The sequence below is a fragment of the Alternaria atra genome (assembly GCF_907166805.1).
Source record: "Alternaria atra isolate CS162 genome assembly, contig: 23, whole genome shotgun sequence".
Lineage (NCBI taxonomy): Eukaryota > Fungi > Ascomycota > Dothideomycetes > Pleosporales > Pleosporaceae > Alternaria > Alternaria atra.
The window spans coordinates 2,206,296-2,228,855 of NW_025091321.1; the positions used below are offsets into that span (position 1 = coordinate 2,206,296).

At 49.6% G+C, this 22,560-nt stretch overlaps 7 protein-coding genes across 7 annotated transcripts; 2 read left to right on the forward strand and 5 right to left on the reverse strand.

Annotated features, from left to right (window-relative positions):
- Positions 1-3,618: 3,618 nt before the first annotated feature.
- Positions 3,619-6,323, reverse strand: ALTATR162_LOCUS4340 (uncharacterized protein; the record flags this gene model as incomplete). Its single annotated transcript, XM_043311951.1, has 4 exons — positions 3,619-4,542; positions 4,593-4,937; positions 4,984-6,181; positions 6,241-6,323. 4 exons carry the CDS (start codon positions 6,321-6,323, stop codon positions 3,619-3,621), a joined length of 2,550 nt encoding a protein of 849 aa, XP_043167886.1.
- Positions 6,324-7,160: 837 nt separating this feature from the next.
- ALTATR162_LOCUS4341 (uncharacterized protein) lies at positions 7,161-9,618 on the reverse strand (the record flags this gene model as incomplete). The annotated part of the gene is made up of 6 exons (XM_043311952.1): positions 7,161-7,165; positions 7,216-8,960; positions 9,008-9,240; positions 9,301-9,371; positions 9,433-9,520; positions 9,571-9,618. 6 exons carry the CDS (start codon positions 9,616-9,618, stop codon positions 7,161-7,163), a joined length of 2,190 nt encoding a protein of 729 aa, XP_043167887.1.
- A 1,973-nt stretch (positions 9,619-11,591) lies between these two features.
- On the reverse strand, positions 11,592-11,957 carry ALTATR162_LOCUS4342 (uncharacterized protein; the record flags this gene model as incomplete). The annotated part of the gene is made up of 1 exon (XM_043311953.1): positions 11,592-11,957. One exon carries the CDS (start codon positions 11,955-11,957, stop codon positions 11,592-11,594), a length of 366 nt encoding a protein of 121 aa, XP_043167888.1.
- A 321-nt stretch (positions 11,958-12,278) lies between these two features.
- On the reverse strand, positions 12,279-13,347 carry ALTATR162_LOCUS4343 (uncharacterized protein; the record flags this gene model as incomplete). Its single annotated transcript, XM_043311954.1, has 3 exons — positions 12,279-12,992; positions 13,055-13,189; positions 13,243-13,347. 3 exons carry the CDS (start codon positions 13,345-13,347, stop codon positions 12,279-12,281), a joined length of 954 nt encoding a protein of 317 aa, XP_043167889.1.
- Positions 13,348-14,569: 1,222 nt separating this feature from the next.
- On the forward strand, positions 14,570-15,565 carry ALTATR162_LOCUS4344 (uncharacterized protein; the record flags this gene model as incomplete). The annotated part of the gene is made up of 1 exon (XM_043311955.1): positions 14,570-15,565. The coding sequence occupies one exon, from the start codon at positions 14,570-14,572 to the stop codon at positions 15,563-15,565; it is 996 nt and encodes a 331-aa protein (XP_043167890.1).
- A 1,195-nt stretch (positions 15,566-16,760) lies between these two features.
- On the forward strand, positions 16,761-17,723 carry ALTATR162_LOCUS4345 (uncharacterized protein; the record flags this gene model as incomplete). The annotated part of the gene is made up of 1 exon (XM_043311956.1): positions 16,761-17,723. One exon carries the CDS (start codon positions 16,761-16,763, stop codon positions 17,721-17,723), a length of 963 nt encoding a protein of 320 aa, XP_043167891.1.
- Positions 17,724-19,541: 1,818 nt separating this feature from the next.
- ALTATR162_LOCUS4346 (uncharacterized protein) lies at positions 19,542-20,567 on the reverse strand (the record flags this gene model as incomplete). The annotated part of the gene is made up of 1 exon (XM_043311957.1): positions 19,542-20,567. One exon carries the CDS (start codon positions 20,565-20,567, stop codon positions 19,542-19,544), a length of 1,026 nt encoding a protein of 341 aa, XP_043167892.1.
- Positions 20,568-22,560: the final 1,993 nt, after the last annotated feature.

A 22,560-nucleotide genomic window follows, 5' to 3' on the forward strand; every position in this document is an offset into this window, starting at 1 on the left:
ACCCTCCTGTTCTTCTTCTGATGCCGACAAGAATGCCGGGTACGTAGGGGATACTATAGAGCAATCGGCGCTTTCCACTCCTTGCGGACAAAGTTTGACAAACTGTATGGTTCAAACCTCGAAGTAGCAACCTTCACCAATAAAAAGTGAATGATAAGTTCTTAGAGTACAGGCAAAAGCGGTTGTCATTGAAAGAACGCGGAATGAAGCTACAACCGCGACATTGAAAGACCTGGCCACGGATGACAAAGCGGAATGGGCGCTAAGGAAGGGTGGATAATTTTTTTCTTTTTTTTTGGAAGGAGATCGAGAAGGAATGGGAGAAAGAGAATGGGATGCGCTCGAAAGCGCTCACGCCACTCAGATTAGAGCGTACTGGACAATGGAGATGTGCCGCTCAGTCTGCACAGCGTCGCACTCCAGCTTTGCGGCTAGCAAATTAGCCAGTGAGTATGGGATAGGTCCTTTGGAGAGATGGGATGGAAGGTGTGTGGGGTAGTGGTCGGCTGCACGTGCAATGGTGGTGGTGGTCTTGCACAACGTCTGCAGGAATGACTGTTGTCAATACCATGAGAACAGCCGTGACACGAGAGTGCGCAATACGTCATATTTCCCATATCTCTTATTCAATAGCGGCTTGTGTACAGGTGTCATTTGGATTGCTGAACAGTTTATCGTATTGTCATAGCGAACCGTGGTAGACGTCAACGACCCCAGAAGCTAGCACCTGTGCACGTATAATACATAGGTAGTCTCCCCACAACCCCGGCTTCTGTCACACACACTCACTTTGCTTCCCTACCTTCTTCATACTACAAGATATGTCTACAACAACCTTGACGTTGACAGCCGATGAGCATGCTTGTGTCTGCATTCTCCCCGACATATTTCTAGTCACAAGTCTCGGTAACAAAGAATTCGATCTGATTGCGAGCGAATTAGCCAGGCTTCCAGTCAGCATTGATGAGATCGGGATCATGTATTGGGACAAGGTGATAAGGGTGGCCTTGTTTGTTTTCAAGCCTCCGATCCCACGTAGAGAGAGGCTCGCATGGACTGAAAATGTTTGGTACGATTGGGAGGAGGTTAAGCGAAGGTTCGTTAGCAGAATATCTCCTGACACTTCATGTTGAGCTTGAACTATTACGCAGGTAACTTGAGAAGAGAACAGTACTGGCGAGCATACACCGTCGCCTTCGCATAGTAACTGAGTTTGCCACAACGAAGCTTGGCGGGGTCTTCAAGCAGGTCGACTGTACAAGGACGAAACTTAACCACCAAATCGTGTAATTCCCAATGCTTGGCTGCATTCATATTATCTTCCTCACCGAAGTGGTTTCATCCGCTATTCCAAAACCCCATCGTTTGCCTCCTACACCGAAGGTGTCCTTGGTCCGCCAGCTCACCATATCTGATACTTAAGCTCTCTAGCTCATCAGACATATCGTGTACTGCGGCTACCCCTTCTTCCAGTATGATTCGACTCATATCCGTATCTCCCACAGTCACCATCATAATCTGGAGGAAGCTCCTGTCGGCCGCAGGCACGCGGTTGTGTCATAAAGACCAAATCGCAATACCGACGAAGACTGCAGCTGCGGCTAGGCATGTACTATACGGAAGGATGAGATTTAGGGGGGTGCCGAGCGTGTACGTATTGCGGTATCTTGTGCTCGTTACGGGTACCATATCCCACCAGGTGCCTAGTGAAATAGCAGAAATGGTGATATTTGTCAGAACCTCATTCAGTATGGTCTCAGTGAGATTCAACGAGTGCCTCGGGTCGAAACATCCGTGATTATCGTTGACGTCGTATCGAAACGAGTGGAAGACGGTACCTCTCAAGTTGGCTTCTGATCGGTTACTCTCGGTATTCCCTTAAATTCAGTAGCCAAACTTACAATCCTCTTTGTACCACAGATAGCCCGACCAGTGCTCACGTACATCATCGCCTGTAGAGCCTGGTGATATCTCCATCTGCTGACACCTGCCATCCGAAACCATGGGCTGTTGCAAAGGCGAAAAGTTCGGCGGCGATGACACATCTAAGGGTAGGTATCCCGTTTGGAAGTACTCTTTATCAAGAAACGACATCAGTGCGTCTAGTATAGCCCATTAGTTAGAGACAGGAATAGCTGTTGATACCTTCTGGTGCCAGTCTTGAAGTGCTTCTGGTTTTGGTGGGAGTTTAAGTTGCAACCCATAAAATTTGCTCGGATTACGGTTCGGGTCGCCATAGGCCGCCGAAATGTCTATCGTATTGTATATATCAACTTTTCTCGGAAGTTTTCTTGCGTCGCTTAAAGAATAATTCACTGTCTGGACGCCTCGAGGAAATGTAACACCAACGTTGTAGAGGGCGGACAGACATTCGCAGACCTGTTCATTGACTACAACATGTAGGTTCCAGATTAGAGTATCTTTTAGACTGATAGTGGGCGTTAAAACTCTTAATATCATATCGCTTCCAGGTATGGATTAGTTTTCATCGTCCCATGATGATACGATCGCGGGTGCCCCGAGATGTATCGGATCGTACTCCACCGAGAGAGTGCTGTTGTACTCTGAAGTGGTGCATTTAAATTGAGGTCCTCTTAATTGCAACTTATACGTAGAATTCTCTCCCGGATGATTTGGGAGGATATGAATCTGGTTGTTGGACTTGATCGTCTGTGCTAGGTACAGCAGTGGGTTCGAAGGTCCACTGCAAATTTAGTCTTAGTTAGAACACTGGGGTGTTGGACTCACCTATATATGAATTGTCGAACTCCTGGGCCGAAGGGAATCTGGGGCAAGGATTTGTTAATGTACAAAACTCGGCGGACTCCTGGGTCCGAGGGGGTGTGTAGCAAGCCCTTGTCGGGCCCATATAGTGGGTCTCATCTGCTCAACGTAGGGAAGCTCTCCTATCCAGCCAGATCTAGGCGTGGCGGAATGGGTGGATTCATTACGGACATACTGTGATACTCTGTGTACTCTTGAGCTCTGAGGTCTACAGTGAGCGTACTTGGTGGATAAATCGTTGCGGACCCTACACACCAGGTCAGAAGTGCCATGAGAAACAGCAAAGGCGCTCTCCATATTCTGTGTGGATTGAGAAATGCAATTAGATCTGTGCGAATCAAGAAGAGCATTTCAATTGTCGAAAGTGACATTGCCGTTCCCCGGAAGATATACCAAAGGTGTTTCGCAAAGCATGTGCCCATGCTAGCTGTCGATGCAGCTTTGAAGATTGTGCTCAACAATACCGAGACTGCCGAGGTCTGAGTTTATGTAAAGATGCTTTTATAGACAGTCATACAATAGGTAGAGCGGAATGCGGTCTTTTCCTATAATAACATATTAGTATATATATAGAGAGAGACCCGTGCAGGGCACGTTACCAACACCAACACCAACACCCACAATTACTTGACTCAATAGACAGTCACGCCAACGTATGACTACAATGCTTACACCACCATTTTCACAATGATCAGCCTGGGCAATACTCACAACTCACAAATGGATCAAGAAACACCACAACTCCGATTCGTATGAAGCACCCACGCTGAAGATGCAAAACCAAGAACGAAACAGTCTATGACAAACGCAACGCGATGCAAACTCGACGCTCGACTAGAACCCGACCGCAAGCATCAACCCATACCCAACCGTGATAATAACCCCAAACGTCATGATACTAGCCGGCACACCTCTTGTCAAAAAGTGTTTAACAGCAAGATACCTCTGTCCAGTCCGCTGATCTTCCATCATGATAGCCGTCATGTTAGGGAAACCAGACGTTGGCAATCCCATGGCCCCACTGGCCATAAGCACCGCGCCCATAACAAGTAAATTCGGATGCGGTTCCGGCATCTGCTGCCCAACCTGCTGAACAAGCGGAAGCACAATAAGCGCAGCAACAGTATGACTAATAAACGTCGCGACGACCAGAATCAGTGCACAAAACACAACCAACACGCCATACAAACTCATGCCCTCCACCCCAGCGGTAATAGAAATCGCAATCGTATGCAACAGTCCCGAGGAATTAACAGCCTTACCGAGTGACAACCCGCCAGCAGCTAGTATAATAATCGTCCAAAGGAAGTTATTGAAATCTTCCTTTGTCAGGATACCCGTGCCGAAGAATAGGACAATAGGGATAATAGCCACAACGCCCATGTCGCCAAACGTCGCCTCCAACTGATGACTGACACACCAAAGCACAATCGTAGCGACAGTGACGGCGCTGATGAACCATTGCACGCCCGTGAACTTGTCTTTCAAGGGCCGAATGGGAACGATGCTGGGTCCGCGACCGGGCTGGAAGGTGGCGAGCAGGAAGACCCAGATGAGCAGAATCGAGATGATGCATACGGGGAGGGCGACGAAGAACCATACGCCCCAGGAGGGTTCAGGATGCATGTTTTGCAGCGCGATGAGGTTTTGGGGGGAGGCGATGGGGGAGGCGGCGCCGCCTATGTTGGATGAGAGGGCGATGCCCATGAGGAGGGCTTTGGTCATGTCGGAATCGGCAGGGAGGTTGCGGAGGATGGGCTTGGGAAAGTTTAGCTTGTATTCGAGGATATTGGTTAGACTTGACGTACCTGGATGATGGAGAAGCATAGCACAGGTGCGGCGACGTTGCTAATCCACATACTAGCAAACATGGCGACGAACATGTTGACCAAAAGAACGGTTCTTGGTTTCGTTCCAGCCTTGCTGAGGACGAGAGTAGCCATCATCTTTGCGATGTTGTACTTTGATAGCGCAGCCGCAATCGTGAAACCACCCAGTAGCAGCATGATGACTGGCGTCCACATGGCGGAAAAGACGTAAGAAGCTGCTGCCTTGGACTCCAGTCGTTTGTGAGGCTCTACATCGCTTCGGACGACATTCAATGTTACTGCGAGAAAAGGTACCAAGAGCGATGTGACGAAGAGAGGTATGGCCTGTGGTAATTAGCATAGGACCGAAGTTGACGAAAACCATACATACCTCAGTAGCCCAAAGTAAACTGACAAATATTACCATGGCCAGACAGTTCTGCTGCTCGGGCGCTTCCATGATGGGCACCACGAGTAGCACAACGAAGACTGCTATGCAAGCGAGCAGAATCCAAAAGGTCCTGCTGACGAGCCATTGCGGGCACCGATATCTTCCAATCGGTGTATCCACCTCTTTCATGTCTGATTCCACCTCGTCTCCCTGCCGCCGGATCTTGCCATCCGTTGTATCGCGACCGAGCAATGTATGGCTGATACCGATATTGGCCGCTTGCGCTTTCCGTTCGATTCCAATCATCTCTCGCCAGACAGTATTTCTTTCCCACACGACGTGCTCTCGTAGATGTAGTCTCAGCTCGCGCTTCGCCTCGACAATGTTGCCCTTGGTGCTGATTTGCGCATACGCAGCTTCCATGCGCTCGAGGCTTCGCGTCAGCTCGTCCATGGTGCTTTGTTGAAAGGGATATGCCGGGTATACGTATTTGTTCAGGTAGGTCTTCTTCAGTTTGCGGTCCATGATCTTGTCGTACTTTTTCAGCACTTTTTCAAACCCCGTTTTGTTCAACTGAATGAAGGAGCGCAGCTCGCACAGCAGAACGTATACGCTGACAAGGCGCTTCTTCAATGACACGCCTTCTTCGTATAGCGCGGAAAAAGCCATGTCGTTGTAGTCTTCGAACGCGACGCTCGGCTTCCGTCTTGGGGAGGTATGCGAGGCAGCCGTATCTTCGTCAATCGTCCGTCTTCGTCGCCGTTGACCGTCTGGACTCTTCTTACGCAGACGTGCAGTTTCGTCGACTTCCTCGTCCTCGGAATCGTCGTCTTCACCATCTGCGCCATGATCTGTTGACCGTCCACTTGCACCGCTCATGGCCCGCGGCCGATTGAAGCCAATCGCCTTGAAAACACTTCCACTGCGCATCTTCTTGCCTGGCGGCGCGTTCTCATTCTCCTCATTGTATTCTTCCTGGTGGTACTCAAACGACTCCTCGTCCTTGAGCAGGGCTTCCATCTCCTCGAAGATTTCATTCTCCTTGAGCTTGTAGAAAGACGTGACGCGCTCTAGTTCGGTGTCGAGCGTGTTTGTAAAGACCTTGTCTGGATCGTCGGCATCTCCGTTGAGCAGTGGTGAGGATTCGGCGTCGGTGTGCGCTTGCTTCTGGTTGAGCTGTGTCTCAAGGCTGTATATTCTGTGTAGCACCCGTCAGTTCTCAATCTCCCAAGACTTGCTTGTACATGTCCTACGTACTGCTTCTTGAGGTTGCTGTATGCAATGTAATGGTTGCTCCAGTCTGGCACTGCATTGAACTGCAGGCTATGGGAGAACTTCATCTCTTCGGCCTCGCGAAGCTGCTCGAGCTTCTCCCGTCGCTTTTGTTCCCTCTTGCTTTCCCGCGACGACTCTTTTGGGCGTGTGCTAAGTTCGTGGAGCTCGATAGCTTGGGTGGGCGCAGCGTCACGGTAAGGCGTCAGGACGTCCAGGGTGGTGGATTGCGGGTTACAGAGGGTCGGTGTTAGGCAGTCTTCAGCGGGAAGACGCTACTTCAGGCAGACTAGAGAGCGTAGTCTCGTAGGGCGGTCAGGTGGCTTGCAGCACGTGAAAAATGCGGCATAGAGTGATTCTTCAAGTGTGGGATTGGCGCGGAACCTTTCTCGGTTTGGTAGCTGACGATGTGGATGCGCTTTCGTCACCGCACACCAGAGCCTCGACGGGGACACATGGGCCGATGATTGGCGTTCCAGCACTCCTCCGCAGCCACACCTCACCCACACTTCACCACACTCTCGGGATATGGGACGGGTAGTGTCTTGGTCGATCATCACGCGACTAAACCCCACGTTTCTTCAGATTTAGCTTTCATCTCGTCTCTAATCCGACATTTTCATGTCGTCGCGATGGCCCGCTCCTGGCCGCGGCTAGTCATTGCCTGCATTCGAATCCTTGCCAAAACCACCCAACCTGCATCATCGTCGCGGACATCTGGCCCGCTCTCTGCCTGCACCAATCACATTTCGAAACGTGTGATATCATGGACATCTTTTGTCAAGCCTCACTTCTTCATCAAGATCATGTATACAACTTCTTTGTTGAACACCGCTTGAACATTTCCATTCAGAATTGACCTATATACAAGCATCTGCGTGACATCATTCAGGCAACGTCATCGTTTAGACTGTGACTCGTTAGCACAATTCATAACAGTATGGGTATTGTCAGACTTACACCTCAGGTCCCAGCCAATCTTGGGTCCCAGCTTGGGCAGCTCCTCAGCTACGCTCTGCACGTCCTTGTCACCACGTCCAGACACACAGATGACAATGTCCTGGTCCTTGTTCATCGTCTTCGCCAACTCAATGGCACCGAAAACGGCGTGCGATGTCTCCAGCGCGGGGATGATACCCTCAAGCTGAGACATGAGACGGAAGCCAATAAACGCTTCAGCGTCAGTGCATGCAATGAACTTGGCGCGGTCACTGTCCTTCCAGCTGGAAAGCTCTGGTCCTACACCAGGGTAGTCGAGACCAGCAGAGACCGAATGAGTCTCGCTAATCTGTCCGTGCTGGTTCTGGATCACGTAGGTACGGACACCGTGAAGCACACCCTTGGTTCCAGCCGAAAGAGTCGCGCTGTGGCGGTCTGTGTCGACACCGTCACCACCGGCCTCGATACCGAGAAGCTTGACGGAAAGGTCCTTGGAGAAGGGGTAGAACATTCCCGCGGCGTTGCTGCCACCACCGACACAAGCGACTACTGCATCAGGAAGCTTGCCGCGCTTCGCCTGCATCTGTTCCTTGGTCTCGTTTCCAATAATCGACTGGAAGGTACGGACAATCGTAGGGAAGGGATGAGGTCCGATAGCAGATCCGATAATGTAGTGAGTCGTGTCGAGGTGAACAACCCATGCGCGCATTGCCTCGTTGACTGCATCACGCAGAGTTTGGGCACCAGCCTCAACAGCAACGACCTGCGCACCAAGCAACTTGATGCGGAAGACGTTCAAAGCTTGACGCCTGACGTCCTCGGCACCCATGTAGATGGTACACTTCATGTTGAACTTGGCGCACACGGTGGCCGTCGCGACACCGTGCTGACCAGCTCCGGTTTCGGCAATAATCTCAGTCTTTCCCAGTCTCCTAGCAATAAGTACTTGTCCAAGAGCATTGTTGATCTTGTGACTTCCAGTGTGGTTCAAATCCTCTCGCTTCAACCAGATGTTAGCACCTCCAGCGTGCTCAGTGAGGCGCTCGGCAAGATGCAAATGGCCTGGTCTACCCATCCAGTCATAGTAAGAACGGTACTCTTCCCAGAACTTGGGGTCTTCGATGGCTGCGTCAAAACCTGCCTCAAGTTCAGAGAGGCAGTCCATGAGTGATTCAGGGACATATTGGCCACCAAATTCACCGAATCGCGCGGGGTACTTGTGCTTTTCGTCAAAACCGTTCTGCTCATGTGTGCCGTTGATGTCATCTGTGTTAAGCATCTCCAGTTGATCGGCGAGTCCAGGACCGTCTGGTGTGTCTTTGTCCGTGATGACCTTGTCGACGTGCACGCCAGTGGGCTCCTTGGCCTCGTTCAATGCCTCGACTATGCCAACCTCACGAGTCGTCTCGCGCGTACTCTTGCCACAGATCTCATCACAGTACTTCTCAACTGCTTTTGCCCCCTCGCCTGCAGGAGCCTTGATCAGCGTGTTGATGATCTGGCTGCCAATAACGACACCCTCCGCGATCTTGCCTACGCTCAAGTAGTGGTCGCGTGTGCTGACACCGAAACCGACAGCTGCCGGAACATTGCCAGAGTATTTATGGACGCGCTCGAGCAGCTGAGGGAGGGCGGCGTTCATGGTTCCAGAGGCGCCAGTGACGCCCATGCGAGATACGACGTAGATGAAGGAATCGGCGATTTTGCAGAGGACGCGCATGCGGTGCTCGGACGTAGCGGGTGCGATGAGCGGAACGTAAGAGAGACTGTCTGGTTAGTATTCGTCTCAAACTTGTCTTGATAGTACACTTACCCGTAGCTGCGGCAGAAGTTCCTGAAGCGTAGGGCCTCCTCAGGTGGCAGGTCAACCATAATGAAGCCATTGGCACCGGCCTCCTTCGCATCCTGCAGCATCTTCTCTTCGCCGTAGCTGAGCAGAGGGTTGTAGTATCCCATGAGAAGGACAGGTGCCTTCAGACCCCGCTTCCTCGCATCGCGGATCATCTGTAGAACGTGGCCAATCGTGACGCCGTTCTTGAGGGCTTGCTATAAACACATGGTGTCAGGAAGAGTTTCGAACGGAATGTGGCGAATGAGTCAACGTACAGTGTTCGCGGTTTGGATTGCTGGACCGTCGGCAATGGGGTCGGTGAAGGGCATGCCGAGTTCAATGATGTCTAAGTGTGTGAATTGACTGCTGTCGTAACATTTGGAGTAGCAATTGCTAGTTGCACATACCAGCACCTCCTGCCTCCATTGCCATCATGATGTCTGGCGTCTCCTCTGCCGTAGGGAAACCTGCAGTCACATAGGTGACGAGGGCAGACTACGCCAATGTCAGCACCAAATGTCTCTCCCGATTGTTGAGTATCTTACCCTGCCCTCTTTCTTGCATTGCGCAAACGTCTTCTTAATGCCGTCCATGTTGCTTAATACCGAATCGAAAGGTTGAAGTGGGTGACAATAGGACAAAGTCAGGAACCGACTTCCTTATAGATGAGAACAACTGTGAGTCACAGTATGTACAGTCGTAGGGGTTCGCGGAGAAATCGGGGTCTTGTATGAGTCTTGTGTCCGCAATTTATTGAAGGCCGAAGGCGGCGTAATGCCCCTCCTCCGGCGTTAGTGGCCGATTCGGGGAAGGCGGGCGAACATCACTTCTTCTAGAAGCGAGCCTTACCAAACTCCACCTTAATTTCTTCTCGTAGACGTCATTGCGATACTCTTTGGAACATCAAATTATCAAACTCCAATTTGCTGAGTTTGTGACAGCTCAAACAAGATACAATCAATTGTGGGTGACAAGATGAAAGAGTAGCTACACCTGACCCCTCTGATGTCAAATATCCACCGGCCGATTTCCAACAGCCTCACCCTCCGCCGAGGCCAGCCTTTTTAACCGTGCAGTCCTCATTGAAATACTTTGAAAACATATCCACACCCATGAACATCCTGCAGCGATCATACGAAGCATCCGCCTTCTCTATCCTCTCGCACCAAACAATGACAAGCGTATCGGGAAATAGAGAATAGGGACGAGCTCTCTCGATAGACCAATGACATCCCTCGCCATTGCGCTTGCCGCATATCGTTTTCAGTGGACTGCGCATGCACAGCACTTTTCGTTATTTTGGTCAATGTCTTCGAAAAGGTCATCAAACTTTGGATGGTCGCATCTCCAGTCGTACATGAATGATACGGTAAATTGGTTAATATGTTGTTAAGTTCTCGCCAAAATCGGAGTTGTGAATGAATCAAGGCGCAAAATTGCCGACGATATCGAGTAAGTCGGAGAAATTAGTGAATGCTTTTCACAAGAGCGTTTTGGGAGCAAGTTCGAAATACACGACGAGCAATAGTAGTAGCGAAAGTAAGGATTCCATCGGATTCAAATCGAAGCTCGTATCTTGTGATTGTGACAGCACTTGTGACTACAATCATTGCTAATGAGCATCAGGAGAGTATCGCCATACGTATGCTGGAGTTAGTATCGACGTTTTGGCTGTACAAACGGATGGATTCAGATCATGCATTCTTGAAGTGTGGCAGTCATACACTTGCTTGCCCTCTCAAGCTCAAGATCGGCATTATGAGATTCTAGAGCTGTATTACAACATAAGGTTATGTATTCCGGAGCATTGTATCGCATTCCTGTCAGAGTGCCAATGGATTCTTCACCATTGAGCAGACGATAACTTGAGAGAAGCATACATCCTTGCAAACATCTTCGTTGCGCATCTTTCTCCCTTCAATCAGTATATCGTGCCAATACTCGCTGTCGTCGTTAACATCGATGTCGACGTCCTAGGCATCTAACTCCAGGTGATGCGAGAAACATACGAACTTCCTGACAGGAAGCAGCTGCGTAACGTTGTTGAGGATTTCGAACTCGCGTGTGATTCACTATTGTGTATTCGATGAACAACATGGCGATACCTTTGATGTTATTCTTTGGAGAGTTGCAGATGTTATTTAACGCAATAGTCGCACGGCGTAGCTGTCGGTTTGTTCACATCAACAGTGCATATGAATCGATCGAAATAACAGGACATGTCTTCACCACTAACATCGATCTGCATCCCCTTTCCAATGTCTGGACTAACGATATAAATATTTTTTGCTGATCGTGACTTTGTGATAAAAGTCAGTATTGAAGGTCGATAGCTCAGGCTAACGACTAGCTCTAATTGATTGCGAAGAGTTTAAGAAAGGCTTCAAGCATGCGCGGTGATCTTGAATAGCCAAGTCGAATCACATCGATCGCCAGTGATACGGACATTCATCGCAGCAGTCACTGTCAAGACGCGTCGACCACGACACCATGACCCCTACGCAAGCCCACCATCATCAACCATCATCCCCCCCTCCCCCTCCTACTCTTACTCCACCACAAACGTCTAACTAGCCATCCACGAACTCACAAACGGAATAATCGCCGCTGCCCCAAAATGAGGTAACGCATACCCAACCCCAGCATATTTCATCGTCACCATGCCATCTACAAACCCATCAACCGCCAACATCGTCGCCATCAGTGCAACAGCCCTTATATCTCCTCGCTGCAAAAAGATCCCAGCGATGATACCAAAGGTTAAGTTGCGACCACCCACACATTGGACGAAACCGGATGCGAATGTGTCAGCTGCGACGGGCATACCGAAGCCGGCGGCGAAGGTGGTGGGTACGAGGAGGGCGAATAGACCGGTGCTTAGGAGGAAGCCGGTTACACCGTAGTTGGCTAGGAGCTTGAGTTGTGTGGACATCTTGGTGGGTCATAGGATGGTTTGGTAGTTGTTGTTGATGTTGTTTTTGGCACCAATCTTGACCTATATAGCGACCCGTTGCAGAAGCGGCAAAGACTCGATGAATGAGGAGGACCCGGATGGTCGTTGGTGGGGTATAAAAGGAGGGCTATTGTGGTGAGGCAGGTACCATCGGGTAAGCATGTTGACTGTGACGTCATGATGTTCTTTCCTTTGCCGGGTAATCAATCCACCGCGAACTTGAAACCTCGATGCTGCCGCTTTTAACGAACTTGGACTTAGAAAGGACCAATTCCCATGCCCATCGCGACCGAAAATGACTCATGGAGGTGGAAAGTGGATGCCGATATTAGCCAGCCGACCGAGTGTCTCCTGGCAGCGAGACAGTCGAGACGCGCAGTAAGTTTTCTTGCTCTTGAAGACCTTCATAGCCGTCAAGAAGGTGAAAAAGGTAGAAGCTGGCCCGTATATCTTCAGTTCTGGTTGCAGGAAGTACGGCATGCTATCGCAGATCCTTTCAGCCAGAATTGAGATCGGATCTTCACCCACGCCATTGGCGGAACCAGAGCACCGAGGAATTGCTTTACGCTTGCAACCATCGATCGTAGCCATCGCTTCGTCGACATCGTCAAGGTGTGTCCTTGCGACGATCTCGAAAGCCCAACAATGGGTGAGGCTGCTAGCAACCAGAACATTGGCGAACCACAGCGGCTTCCTGTCACAGGATTCTTTGCACGGAGAATCGGGTTTTGGCCAAACCAAGGGAAAGTTTGCTTGTGCTTTTGCGGAAAGTTCCCACTCCCCAAGACTTTTGATCATGTATAAGAAGCCATTCCGGAGTTGTTGCATCGCGACCAGTTTGGATGGGCTGGAAAGGTCTCCTAGAGTGTCATATCTTTCCAGAAGAGCCGGAAGTTGAGTAGCTTTGTTGAAAAGCAGTTGCATAATCGAGACGGGTACTTCTTGGAAGGGTGTGGTAGTCCATCCCTTGAGTGTAAGGAATGTTTTACGGCGGTTGTGAATCGAACTGATCAACTACGCGTGTTACAGTGCCGGTTAGTAGGATGTTGCTCCGAAACAAACTCGCCATGACTTACTAGTAGAGGCCGGAAGCCAATGAATAGCGTATGCAGGATACCAGTACTAAACGGCTTCGGTCCGAGCCGTTCGATCATAGCCCCGACACCCTTCGCATGCGTCGCCCAATCAGACCTTGATTGTGGGATTACAATCTGACGCAGTTAGTGTTAGAAAGAGCCCAGGTTAGCATGAATTTGGAGCTTACATTAGTTGCTGACAAACATAAAATTGCGATACAATGTTCACACTGAAAGATACCCTGGGCTTCTTCGAGAGCTTTACCCACTAGACGAAGAGAGTCACCGTACATAAGGAGTATACGGGATTGAAGACCTCGAACCGCTGATGTGTGATACCTTAAGGCTGTTCCCATCGTTCTAATTGCGGAACAGAGGAATGGGCTATCCTTTGCGGACTCAACCACAAGTGGCAGAACCTCGACCCAGGCACCACAAATCTGGTTGTGGTATAAGTTAAACTCTGCCGGCGCCTCGCTGCATATCGGCGCAAAATGTTGGACGATGAAATCAACGTCATCCTCGAGCTCGGATAGACTTGCTTCTGGGGAAGTTGTTGTTTCGTCGAACAAATCCGAGAGAAAACACAAAGCCGGCTGACTACTCCCAATCATATAAGCACCAAAGATTCCTCTATCGTCAACTTTTGTTTCTTGATCTTGGGTCTTACACTCCGTCTGGGGCTTGGCTGAACGTGTCATTGCATTGATAAAAACAATCTCCTGTCGGTAGCCACTACATGGGATTCGCCGACGAATACATTGGAGGCATTCTGGCTGTTTCCCATCACACTTATAAATCTCGAGGATCAGTATGCCGGCATGTAAGGTACCTCATGGGTTGTTGGCTGTGGGAACTTACAGCAAGCTTCCGAGATCTGCAGTTCTGACATACATCCTTTCTTTTAGCCCTCATAGTCAGTCTACTCTGGCATACAGTGATGTTGTGATTGGGCTACGCTAGGTACGCTAGGAGCTCTCCACCGGGAGAGAGATGAGTTGGGATGGCGTGAGAGGTTGAAATTTGAGGTTGGGTATCGTAGTAACCAAATAAGGAATGTTGTTTCGCCAAGGCTCTAAGATGCGTTGCTTATGAGTAATAGGGCCGACTGTTTGCTTCCTACTCCGCGAATCTAGATGCTACAACTAGCATAGCGCGGCGTTTCCGACGAAAGTAGTTTCCTCAATGAGACTAGTTTGGGGACCGAGCATCAATGCATGAGGAACAGCGGTGATACTGGCAAGGTAAGCGTCCTTTGAAACTACAAACGACGTGAGGCTCGAGAGGCAGGATTTCCAAGCTCCTTACGAATACCGGAGTTTAGTTAGATGTAGGGCGAAATTTAGCAGGAGGACTTACGGTCGGTGGACAACAAGCGCACCGAGTAGCAATGGCCAGAGGACATATAAGTGCAGCAGCTCCTAGTCGTTGTATTTCATATCACACACTACAATTTTTACACCCAGATCTCAAGCATCCAAGCAATTATCAGCCTCATCAACCACCACCGCCAACATGACTACCCGATACGCATCCGCTCATCAGTCGCAAAATGGTCCAGGTGATCAACGTCCCACCGCCGATCAGATCGTCAAGGATGAACAGCTCCAAGGCAAATGGTCCGATAAGACAGTCCTTATCACCGGCTGTTCTTCTGGCCTTGGTATCGAGACCGCCAAATCATTGTTTGAGACTGGTGCCACCCTCTACCTCACTGCCCGCGACCTCAACAAGGCAAAGACCGCACTCGGTAGCCTGGCGGAAAGCGAGCGTGTCCACCTCTTAGAGCTCGACCTCAACTCTTTGGCTAGCGTACGCAAGTGTGCCGACACATTCCTAGCCCAGCATGATCGTCTCAACATCCTCATTGCCAACGCAGGTATAATGGCATGTCCGGAAGGACGCACAGCAGATGGCTTCGAAACGCAATTCGGCACAAACCACCTCGCTCACTTCCTGTTGATCCAACTTCTTCTTCCCACTCTGGTCAAGTCGAGCACTCCAGACTTCAAATCGCGGGTTGTTGTGCTTGCGTCCACCGGCCATCGCATGGGCGGCATCCACCTGGATAACCTTAACCTCGTGGGAGAGTACCACCCTTGGACGGCCTATGGACAGAGCAAGACATCCAACATTTATTGCGCAACCGAACTTAACCGTCGGTACGGAAGCCAAGGTGTAAACGCATGGTCGGTTCATCCCGGACTAATCTTCACTGGTCTCATGACACATATCGACAAGGACATGATGGAGGCGTGGGACAAAGACCCCAACATCGGCAAGGCGCTCAAGAGCCCGCAGCAAGGTGCTGCGACTACCGTCTGGGCAGCTACTGCGAAGGCTTTGGAGGGTCAAGGTGGAAAATACCTTGAGGAATGCCAGATTTCGAGCGTAGTCAACAACGATCCCGCGTCGAATGAGCCCGGCTACACTCCCCATGCGTATGATGAGGAGAAGGAGAAGGCTTTGTGGGAGAAGTCTCTGGAACTGGTGAAGCCTTTCATGGCTTAGGGTTCCAGTCTTTGCTTCCGCGTGCATTAGAATGTTTGTCTTTACTAGATTCCAGATACTACACTCCTTTTAGCAAATTGCAAACTTGATATCACTTCACAGGGTCTCGCCTAAGCCTTTGCATGTGCAAGAACATTATGTCTTTCGCAAACTTTCTGTCATAGTCATCATGCTCGAGTTGATGGTATATATAACTCAAAATAGCTTTTTCTTTCCAGGAAGTGTCATGTGGTTTGCGCATTGGCGCGCAAGATTTGCAAAACACGGTTCTGAAATTGCAGAGTTGCGCTGGCACGTGTCCGACTTCAGCGCTTGCGCAGCGGTGTAGCCACCGAGCGTGGTGCGCACAATGTTGTTCAGAGTCTTTTCGCTAAGGGAATATCATTTGCGGAAAAGCTCAATGTATGTTTGGGTGTTCGAGGATTATGTTGGGAGAAGTCATGTCCCGAGTGGTCAGGTTCTGCAGGTGCAGAGCCGAGTGGGGAGCGGGCGGCAGATGAGCGGTGGAGTCGAGCGAAGCCACCGCTGAAGCTGTCGGTCCGCGCTCCTAGTCTTGTACGCCCCAACACTTCACAGCCTAGTCTACGACCAAGTTCATCATACATCTAGCCAACTGGTATGATGTTTCTTCCATTTGTTACTACGATCTCTTCGTGCAGACCTTAGATAAGCGCCGAGCGGGCGGGATGCCATGGAACATGCCAGATCAGGCGACCAGCGAGCCAGCGCCTCGTTATTTCAACCACGCCTGCTCACTTAAGTCCGCGATGTTATTCAGCAACCGCCCCACGTACTATACCGTCGGCAGAAGCGCTAGCGATAGTTTCTAGTTGTGGTTAGCAGCGTTGAAGTGTTGATGAATGCCTGATACAAGGCGTACCAAGACGTCTTCATACATCACGCAACCTGGATTGCTAAGCGGACGAAGGTTAGAATCATGGCATGAGTTGAGACTATCAGGTATGAGTGCTCAGCAAGATTGGTGAGATGATGAAGCAAGCAGCAAGGAAACGCTCAAGCGTCGCCAAGGCCCAAAATCAATGCACGATCGACCGGAATGGAAAAGGAAAGGCCTCTTCTTTTTCGGCGGGTGAGATGAGTATAAGTAAGGGGAAGGGTCCTTTATCAAAGCACTACTCCAGTTCGACTACACCAAGACCTCTATCACCTACCTGCAATCAACTTCACCGCCAGAATGAAGTATCTTTTCAACTTCTCAACCCTCATAGCCTCGGCGCTTGCGGTGGATGTTTCGACAGTGTACCAGTTTCCCAATGGGACATGGCTTGAAAACATTGCTGCGATGCGCAACGGCTCCCTCCTCGTAACTACTCTCGGTACTGGCCAGGTTCACATCGTTCACCCCCAGACCTCACCCGTAACATTCTCCACCATCGCCACTTTCCCGAATGCAACAGGCGCGTTTGGTATCACCGAGTATCAGAAGGACGTCTTTGCCGTGGTAGTTGCGAAATCCGCACCCGAAAACCCGCCGACCTTACAGAGCTCTTGGTTATGGAAACTTGATATGAGCCATAAGAACGAGGGAGCAAGAGTCAGCATGGTGGCGGAGCTACATGATGTGGCTATGCCTAATGGCATGACGACTCTTGATCATGGCACGTTGCTATTGGCAGACTCGTACTATGGAAACATTGCTGCAGTTAATACCACGACTGGGAGAACAGAAGTCGTTCTCGAAGACCCAAGCTTAGCAGCCAATCTTTCTGCGCCTGGAATACAGCTAGGTGCCAACGGGATCAAGGTTCACGATGGATATGTATACTACACCAACACTGCGCAGAATCTCGCTGGCCGTGTTCGTGTTCATCCATCTACTGGCAAGCCCAACGGCTTTTTCGAAACTGCGCGCGATTCGACTCTCACTGGCCCAGATGATATCTCAATAGCAAAGGATGGCAGTATATACGTCTCTGAACCTTTGGCGGCACCGCAGGGCGACAAAATTCAGCACATTACAGTCGATGGCAAGGTTACCACTATTGCCGAAGGTGGACTGGTAGCAGGCTCGACGGCGTCAGCATTTGGAAGAACAAAGAAAGATAACGGTACCCTTTATCTGACTACTATGGGTGGATTTGGAGCGAATGGACTGCCCAAGGCAGGTGGGAGGATCGTCGCATTGAAGTTGGAATAGCTAGACGGCAAATGAGTGTAGCCTCGAAGTGTTATCGAGTGCTTCGAGGAGTAGGAAGTCGGAATATTTAGATACAATGTCACTTTAAGTGTACTCAAGTACGCATGAAAAGCAGTCTACAAGAAAGGGCTTATTGATTAACCGTGAGTGGACGTTATTGACCCGGGTGTAGAGAAAACGGACGGAACACCTTGGAATCTAGTCGGAAACAGCCAAGTCATTGACCAAGATCAAGCGGTATCCGGCGTATTCTGAAATGACCACCGACGGACAAACAATCAAGCGGTCGAGCCCCCTCTTTGCCTGCACTATATTGACACCACACATTTAGCTTCCAGCACTCTCTTCTACACGACACCACTCCTCCAGCTCCAGATCCTTTACATCTAAGCCCTTCGATAACTTCGGTTTCATGGAGATACTTCAGCTCCGCTGCCAATGGATCTTCTCACTTCCTACGCTATCAGCTTGGTCGTCTTCGCGATAGCCTACGTTCTCTACATAGTCATCATCGTCGCCATCAACAAGGTTACCAATTGCGGGCACTCTGAACCCGACACTTTTAGTCGTAATCGCCGTCAACGGCGAGATACGTATTCAACACTAGGTAGCACTTCGCTTTCTGTACTAACTTAGGGCTACACTACAGCTGAAGACCCCGGTCCCCTCGCAAATATTAAGTTCGAAAAGAAACGGGTAGGTAATTGGCAATCAAAACAGATTGCAACAGAGTAATTACGCTAATCTATCTTGCTATCCGAGGTTGAGCCGCACATTGCCCGGGGAGAATTGCACAATGGGTTGGTGAGGTACTTGGTAAGGAACGAACTACACGGGCCTCGGAGATGGGAACATGCCGTAGCGGTACAAGTGGCGATAATGGCTAGACCCAAGTGCGCAGCCATCATGTAGAAGTATGCGTCGAGTTCCCACATCTACAGTCCTCGCGGGCCAAAACTTGTGGTATTTTTGCCATTTTGATCTACAACAGTTGCTGTCAGAATGATACATTATGGTCAACGAAGCTTACTCAACATCGACTCGGATCAACTTTCCCCCGGATACTGACGCCTCAGTCTCAAAGCTATAACCACCGTCCGTGATGATGTACACGACATCCTTTCCATCCTTTCTCGAAAGAGCAGCTCTCGTAGGCGTAATGAAATCGGTCTGGTTCTAGACTAGAAGTTTCGAACTGACACAAAATTTACAGCCGAATATTAACCATTGGTGCCTTTATAGATAATAAACTATCTTGTGCGAAACATGGTCTAGATGTTCCAAGATGTCGATCGTTTGACGGGAGATACTTTACCCGTCGTACGGACGTCTAAGCAGGCTAGCGAGGCTGGGGTTCGTTCACGTAACGGTCCGCGGTAGTAATATATGACCCTTCGTAGTTATGGCTCCATGCTCACCTCTCGCCGCTTTGAGGATAGTTCACCCTAGTTTACATGAAAGCTGACTATGCCAGATAATGTCAACGTAATGCAGTATGGATAGCCGACTGCCGTCGTAGATTTTTTTCCATTGAGACCAGGAAGCTCAGACTGTTTGAATTGCCTCCATTGGGTTACATCCTCAACATATCCGCTATCAGCAATCCTGAGAGTCAGTGGCACACAGTATTAGAGTCAAGTGACACAAGGCGAGAGTTGGAGGCTTTGAACAAACCACTTTCAAAACTATAGTTGCCATGGGATACAGGTCGCAATATCTGATATGCTGGATCATATGTTCTATTCCGGACGTGTATCTTTTTTCGAGCTTCAGCAACTACACAATCCATTTGTTCGACGTAAAGACATGACCTTCCGTCTAAACATCAACCTTCACAACTCTACCGCCAGATACACCAGGATTCGTAAGAGGAAAGTCTAGTCCACCACCACTGACGAAGTACACACTATCACGATCAAAACGACCACGACCCAATGCAGCAGACGTTGCGTTCAAACCTTCAGCAACAGTTCGGAAACTCTGGCCGGGTATATCGATCTCGATCAACTGATTGCGAGGGTTTGTGCAAGCCCAAGCCTTCTTTCCATCCCTAGAGAGTGTGAAGTCATCGATAAGAGTGCCGTTCGTGATGAGAGTAGCTGGTCCGACTGGCTTGCCAGTGATAAGTGAGATGGGCATCTTCAGAAAGGTCGCTGCAGCAAAGTTGGCGTAGAAAAGCTCAGAGCCATGGATGTGAATTCCGCTGACACCCGCTGATCCAGGGACGTTTGGTAGCATAGTAGGATCGTTGATGACTACTGAGGCAACACCAGTGCGAACATCTAGCCTGAGGACGTGGCCGGCGCCAGAATCGGAGATAAGTATTGCTGAGTTGTCCTTCGGTCCAAGTCGAGACAAAGTGTTGACAAAAGTAGTGTTAGAGAGATCTGCGACCAAGGATATCTTTGCCGGTCGAGTAACGTTTCCTTGCTCGTTTGCGCGGAAATGCCGCATATCCACTTGCCAGATCTTGCTAGGGAACACTAAGCTCGTCGCAGTCACATTGCTCATATCCCCCGCGCTGACGTAGAATACGTCTTTCTCAAGCTCAGTAATTCCAAGAGTGCTTGTGGCGTCAGGAATTCGTGCGACCGCGATCGAGTCGCGCTTCTGGCTTGGGTCGATTTGTAGCAGTATCGGCGCGCTGATGGTAGTGGTAAGAATCTGACCATTGTGTCGCACTGCTATCCCCTCAAGCCAAGTAGGATTGGGAGCTTCGAAAACAATGTTGGAGTTATACAGGTCTTGTTGCTGGCGAGATGGGATGCTGTAGGATGATGCTGATAAGGCCTGTAGCGTGATCGCCATGCCCATCGCAATCAGAGGGTTTGATTTGAGAAGCATCTTGGAGGATGTAACAGATAAGTAGATGGATGGGTGAATATTGAGGAAGAGGATGGTTCGAGAATAAGGGCGGTCAACGACATACTTAAGTCTTAGATACGTTTTCAAGCCTATGTCAGCTCGCCGAGTTGACCAAGGCCCATTATTGGCCTGATTCACAGCCTTGATGTTCATGAGAAACGGCCAGATCCGAACCGGGCTTAAGAGTAGAAACGGAGATATCGTACTAAAGATGGCAAGAATCAAGACCCTTTAGATCTTCGCGCTCGAGCCCTCGGATTGATGGATCTTAACGCCGGTACTCTTGCATTGTATCCTAGTAAGGGGAAGTTTTCCTATAGCCGTTTGCCGTTTCGCTGACTTTGAAGTGATCAGGAGCCCGCCAATACTCTACTAGGTATCATTGTGACTCTTATCACAAACATTCCGTTTCACATTGTACTGTAGCGGCGACATGGTAGTGAGCGAATTGATACAATTTATTCTCACCAATTTGCATCGGTGAAATTTATCTGGGCTCGGGCGCGAAAACCAGGAGAGAAAGGCCGCCCCGTGGATCTTTGTAGGTTTGATCGGGCCGAACCAGGTAAGCAAAGTTGCCAAGAAGGTTCATCCTGCCCGATCAGAGACCCTGGATCCATGGTTAGCCCCGAAAATGCACTTGACCTATGTTCCTCTTTGGCAAAGAGTCTTTGCTAGATGGTATGTAGATACTACATGTAGTTTCCAAGAGTGGAGTTAGTTATGTCATGAACATCTCAATGGCTGGTAGTAGGTCTGGAGTTTCAGACCGTGCTAGCGAAATTGGCTTGCATAACCATCCACCCGTTGCATCTTGTCTTGCGGTGCGGAATCCATTCCGCTTTGAAGTAATATACCTCATCGTTTAGCCTGTTCTGACTAAGCTAGGGTCTCCGTGAAAGGACGTCCGGCGGTAATGTAGTCGTTTGCAAAGCCAGTACCAGAGATGTGTTTTTCGCCGTCGGGCTCCTTCGTAAGTCCACCGTTGGGGTGAGTTGATCCGCACCCGAGCACGCATTCGGTATTGCTAAGGTGCACGCTATGCGGGGGAAGTCAGCCCAGCCGCCGACTATTTCGAGAGTTAAGAAATTCAGTCACCTACTGAACAAGTACCGGACATAGATCAGCGATCGGCAGTGTTTAGAGGACCGTTGGCGATGTACCTGAATCAAGCGTACGCAGGGTATATAACATTCTCTAGTACCAGCGAGGCATTCTTCCAATCATAAGCTCCAATCTCGACGACTATCTCTCTCGTCCGACTCTTATCGATCATGCTTCCCTTCAACATGTTTTATGGTGTTGCTATGCTCCTCTCGTTACCAGCAATATCAGCCTATGCCACGGCATCCTTTTTCTCCATTCCAGGGAAGAGCATTACCACGAAAGAGCAGTCGCTGAACTTCACCAGATTTGTCCAAACACTATACATTAATAAAGATTTCCCGACCGCATTCAACGGACATGCACTCGAGTCGTGCATTCAACACAGATCCCTCGTAGCCTCGGGCAGGCAAGCAACGATCGATTTCTTGTCGGTGATTTTTCCGAACTGAAACGTTACTATCAGGAGCCAGAGATTTGATCAGGATGTTGGTTGGCTCCATTGAAGGTTGGGAGGCTTTGGTACAGAAAGGCACAAAGCCATGGTGAATATCTTCAGGTATGAAGGTAGTTGTATTGCCAAGCACTGGGATGCTATCCAAGCCGCGCCCCTGGAAGATCGCGTCAGTTCTTTTGAGTTAATCTAGTGATGTATATGGGTATATAGATAACGAGCTCGTTATGGAAATACTGAACAGGTAAACGCTATAGAGAAAAGCGAGGGGTCCACCAAAATCTCTCCTCCTCGAGATGATACGAAGAGATGTAACATTCTCTTTGGTTCGTGTGTACAGACGCAGAGAGAAATTGCTTAAAGGCAGGATTATAAATGCGCATAGGATGTAGGAAATAGAAACTCCAAAACATG